Consider the following 5,038-nt stretch of genomic DNA (forward strand, 5'->3'; position numbering starts at 1 on the left):
CTTTGATGGGCTTTTCATTTTAAGTGGTCCCTTCCTAAGCAGATGTTTATGGATTAATTTGATGCTTAAATCATTCAACTCTTCCAATTACTTTTTCCAAGAGTTGGCTGCATTGTGGAATTTTAGCTCTAAGAGAATAGCAAGATGATAGATAGATAGATAGATCACATGGGATAGCCCTTGAACATTTCTTGGGAAGTAATTGAGACTCTCTGAACTGTTACGTCAGTGTCAAATGAAGATGACTAACAGCATGATTCAAAGTTGTTGGCCCAACACTCACATTGTCTTGCTTGGTGGCATAGTTTGTTTCTACGCTGAATTTTAGTTGATGTAGAGGTTAGCACAGTGAGTATATTTAACATCTATCCAGGTTATCATCAGGTGTGAGTGTTTAATTTCTGTGAATTGATCACTCTTTATCGGCTGATTTTTAAAATATATATTTTTATTGATTTTGGAGAGGGAGAGAGGGGGAGAGAGAGCTAGAAACATCGTGATGAGAATCACTGATGAGCTGTCTCCTGCACGCCCCACACTGGGGATCCAACTCATAACCCAGACATGTACCCTGACCAGGAATCGAACCGTGACTGTGTGGTTCATTGGTTGATGCTCAACCACTGAGCCGTGCTGGCTGGGTCCCCACCTCATTTGTTAATCCAAAAGTTTCCCCGATCAAAATCCATGTGGGAGACTTTATCAATGTGGGTGCTGAAGGGAAGAAGGGGGTGGGTGGCGGAAGGTGAGCAGGAGGCGCATCTCCTGGCATGTTACATCTTTGCCAGGAGATGGCTCCACTTCCTGTCGCCGTGTCTCACTGGTCCCTCTGTCTTCCAGGAGGACTGGCCTTGGCCCAGGTGCTGTTTTTCTACGTGAAGTACCTGGTGCTCTTTGGCATCCCAGCTCTGCTCATGCGCCTGGATGGACTCACGCCGCCGCCTCTCCCTCGCTGTGTCAGCACCATGTTCAGTTTCACGGGCATGTGGAGGTCAGTGGTGTATTAAGCCCTTCAGGGGTGATGATAGGTCCTGGGGAGGCGCCGTGGCTTGGTCAGCTTCAGAGGGCTTGGGCCACCTTCCTGTCTCTGCCCCTCACTGAAGCCGCAATTGGCACTTCAGTTTCTTCATCTGAGAGGATGACCTCTTGAAAATATTGTCAGGCTGTGATGCTATGTGAGATGAGAAAGTATGTCACTGAGGCTGGACAAATGCATCAAGGGTTATGTCTAAAGTGCTTCCTTACTAACTTGGGACATGCTGGTAGATAGTGATTATTTTATTGCTGAGAATGACATTTGTGTATGTGGGACTGTTCAGTAAGAGAACAGACTCAGGATAATAGCGTGGGCCATTGTCAGCAATTACCAGCTCTAAGATCTGGGGCAATGAACTAAATTGCTCTCAGTTTCCATTTCTTGTCTCTTAAATGATAATAATATAATACCCATTTCCAAGAGTTGTTGTGAAGACTAAACAAGCTAAGGCATTTAAAGCATCTGGCACATAGTAGATGCTAACCAATGTTAGCTTTCACCCTTACCTTATTCCTATACTTGGTGCGCATGGGTAGATAGATGCTTATTCTACATTTCCTTACTCTTCTTTACTATGCTCCATACCCCCACGCTGGCCTGGAGTCTTCCTTGGGAAAGATCCCTTAGCACCCTGTTGTTTCGGATTGTCCTCCAGGTGACCTTGCTGGCCTCTTGTTTTTCTTTCCCTTCCAGTATGTTTGAATTTTGGTGTAATTCACTTTGCCCAGTAGGAGTGCTCTGTAAGATCTGTGCACAAAAGAATTGGAAATTAACTACTAAAGAATTCTTTTGCAAATCCCTCAAGGAGGCAAAGAATCCCTTCAGGAAGCAAACAATTTTAGACCTAAGATAAGATCCTCAGGGTGGGGACATGCACATCCAGGGAGTCCATGCCGCTTCAGTTTTGCTCTCTAGGCGCCTCCGTTGACTTCACCATAGTCTTGTCCGGGCTCAGAGCTGCCATTTTGGCTCATCTTATAGTTCACTCCTGTAGGCAAAAGAGCTGAGACACAGGTAAGGGAAGGGCTCAGTGACTGTTGCCATATCTGCTGCTGCTATTAGAAAGGGGGTGGCTAGTACCCAACATCCTGGTTTCCCATAGTCACTTATTATAGACTAGTGACCCCTTGTGCAAAATCGCACAAGACCCGGGACCCCGCCTCCCACGCCATGGGACTGCCCTGAGTCCCGGAGTCCCGCCCCACATGGCCGACTTGCCATGGGATGGCCCTGAGTCCTGGAGTGCCACCCTGATGCCCCGCCTCCGGGTTGCACGCAGCATTAGCCGCGGGCCCCACTCCTGCAGCACACACACACGAGGCTGCAGAAACCCCGACAGAAGTCGCACAAAGCAGCCGGGACCCCCGCACCCCCGCGAGGCCACAGGAACCCTGGCTCCACTACCGTTGGCCCCACCCCTGCTGTACGCACCGCCATCTTGTGACGGCGTTATGGCATGAGGGTGAATTTGCACATTGCCTCTTTGTTACATAGGATGCTAGACTTATTTACGCCTTTGAACAAAACACATTTTTTTTTGGTCCAGTTTGCTTTTTGGGATTACAAATGTCATCTAGTTATTGCAGGAAATGTCAAGTAATTGCTTGGATTTGTCCTTAATTACTTCATTGAATATCATAGGTTGCCCAGTTTTAATGGCAAGGTTAGCAAAGGGTCTCTCTCCAGCCAGGGGGCCAGAAAATGGTTGGAAGGCTCTGTTAACATTTGACCTAGTTGTGAAAGTAATTTACTGAATAAATGGGTCAGGGCTCAGCATGATTTGGGGCCATTCCACAAGTGCCTGGTATCCGTCTAGCCCTTGCCTCTGCCTCCTTGGGGTGAATGCTCGCACTAATGCATTTCTTGGGAAGCTCATTCTTCTAAAGGGCCTCTCCAGTGTCTGCTGGCATCATAGAAAACCAGGACTTCTGGGCAGGCACGCTGGCCACAGGCTCCTGGCTCCCTGTCCATAAATGCCAGCCCACTGACAGTCACAAGGGGCAATTTAGACAGTTGACTGTATTTCACTTTAAGGCTGGTTGTTCTTATCCTTTATTGTTTTAATTAATTAACTTATTACTTAGTTTTTTGTCCAAGACCCTCAGTTTTATACAAACCACGGAGCTGAGAGAGCAGGTCTGCCGAGACCTCTGTCACTCTTGGTTAGTGGAGTCCCAGGTTGTTGAAACGCTCTCCTCCCTCTCAGTTACACGTGGGCAAGAGAGCAATAATGAAGGTTACTCCGAGGGGGAGGCTCTGGGGTGGCCCCTGGGAGAGATTGGTTCCAAGGGAAAGGCTCACAAGGACATGTGATGAAATAACACACATGGTCTTCACAGGGAGTGACCTCAACTTTGATCCTGGCTTCCTTTGCCATTCATGGCCGCAGACTCCCCTCCCCCTCACATTTGTTTTAGTTCCTTGAAGGGTTTTCTGGTCTACCAATTATACTTAGCAACACCTAGGCCTTCTTTTCTTTCTTTCTTTCATTTTCTTTTTACACAGTGGCCACTCCACATTAAGTAACTGGATTAAGGAAGGGATTAAAATATATATATATACACACACACACACACATACATACATACACACACACACATATATATATATATATATATATTGATTTCAGAGAGAAAGGGAGAGGGAGAGAGAGATAGAAACATCATTGATGAGAGAGAATCACCGATTGGCTGCCTCCTACATGACCCCCACTAGGGATCGAGCCTGTAACCCAGGCATGTGCCCCGACCAGGAATTGAACTATGACCTCCTGGTTCATAGGTTGACGCTCAACTACTGAGTCACAGTGGCCAGGCAGGAAAAGATTTTAAGTCTCTCTGAGCTGCAGTGCACAAGTTAAGGCTCAGAAGAAGTGGTGTTTTAAAAAATATATATACTTGTAATGATTTCAGAGAGGAAGGGAAAGGGGGAGAGAAATAGAAACATCAGTGATGAGAGAAAATCATTGATTCGCAGCCTCCTGGATGACGCCCCTCCCCCACTAGGGATCGAGCCCACAACCCGGGCATGTGCCCTGACTGGGAATTGACCCATGACCTCCTGGTTCATAGGTCAACATTCAACCACTGAGCAACACTGGCCAGGCAAGAGTGGTTTTTTAATTGATAAAAGAATAAACCTCATAGTTTATCTTTTGTGTTATTTGCAGGTTCTCCTTGACCCTTAGGAGGAGGAGTACCATGTTCATGTTCAGGGGCTGGTAGCATAACCCTCCACTTCCCTTGGCCCCCTCTCTCTAACTTTCCTCTGTAAGAATGCATGTCAAGGGAAAATGAAGTTTTGAGTTTGTAATTTCTAGTTACACCTACCTTTACACTAATATTTCTGGGGCACCTGTTGAGGCCTCACTACAGACAGAAAATTGCTCCCTTTTCCTGGGTTCAGGTCTGTAAAGAAATGGAGTCACGAGCAGGTGTGAAAGCTGGAAATGCTCATCTTTTTGCTGGGCCTTGGCAGCCACTCCTACCAGCGACACAAAGGACCGGGAGGATGGGGAGGCCCCTGAGATCATTGAAATGGACCCATAACTCAGGAAAGAGATTACAACACGATCTCTGGAGATTGTTTCATGATTACACAGACTTCTAGAAAATCCACCCTGAATGGGGTTTAGAAGTGATGATGAGAGATGAATAGTTAGCCTCCCATTTTAAAGGAGCCTTACCCCCTGGGCAGGGTGCTGACCGATTGCACTGTCGTTCAGTCCTCTCAGCAGTGAGAGAGGACTTGAGGCGGCAGCCTGCCCTATCAGGCGAATCTGCGCTGTACATCATAGATGAAATTGGCCGTCAGCAGAGGGGTAATGTTGCCTGACATGATAGTTCATTTTGGTCATGAAAAATTGCTGTTCACCCAAATGGCCCAAACCTAAAGGTTAGGGTCTCTGTTGGGTTTGTTTATTTTTTTTCTAGCTCTTCCCTTTCTTATAATTTCCTTTCAAATATTTGTAGACATAACAAAACCCTAAGGAGTATATGTATT

The 5,038-nt window shown here is 46.6% G+C and overlaps 1 protein-coding gene across 1 annotated transcript in view; it reads left to right on the forward strand.

Annotated features, from left to right (window-relative positions):
* Positions 1 to 5,038, forward strand: part of HHAT (hedgehog acyltransferase) — a 174,879-nt gene that overhangs the window by 63,206 nt on the left and 106,635 nt on the right. Inside the window, exon 7 of the mRNA XM_015568817.1 lies at positions 841 to 991. Coding sequence (XP_015424303.1) covers positions 841 to 991 — 151 coding nt within the window. The remainder of the gene's footprint in view (positions 1 to 840; positions 992 to 5,038) is intronic.

The sequence above is a fragment of the Myotis davidii genome, unplaced genomic scaffold (assembly GCF_000327345.1).
Source record: "Myotis davidii unplaced genomic scaffold, ASM32734v1 scaffold1525, whole genome shotgun sequence".
In the NCBI taxonomy this organism is placed as follows: Eukaryota; Metazoa; Chordata; class Mammalia; order Chiroptera; family Vespertilionidae; genus Myotis; species Myotis davidii.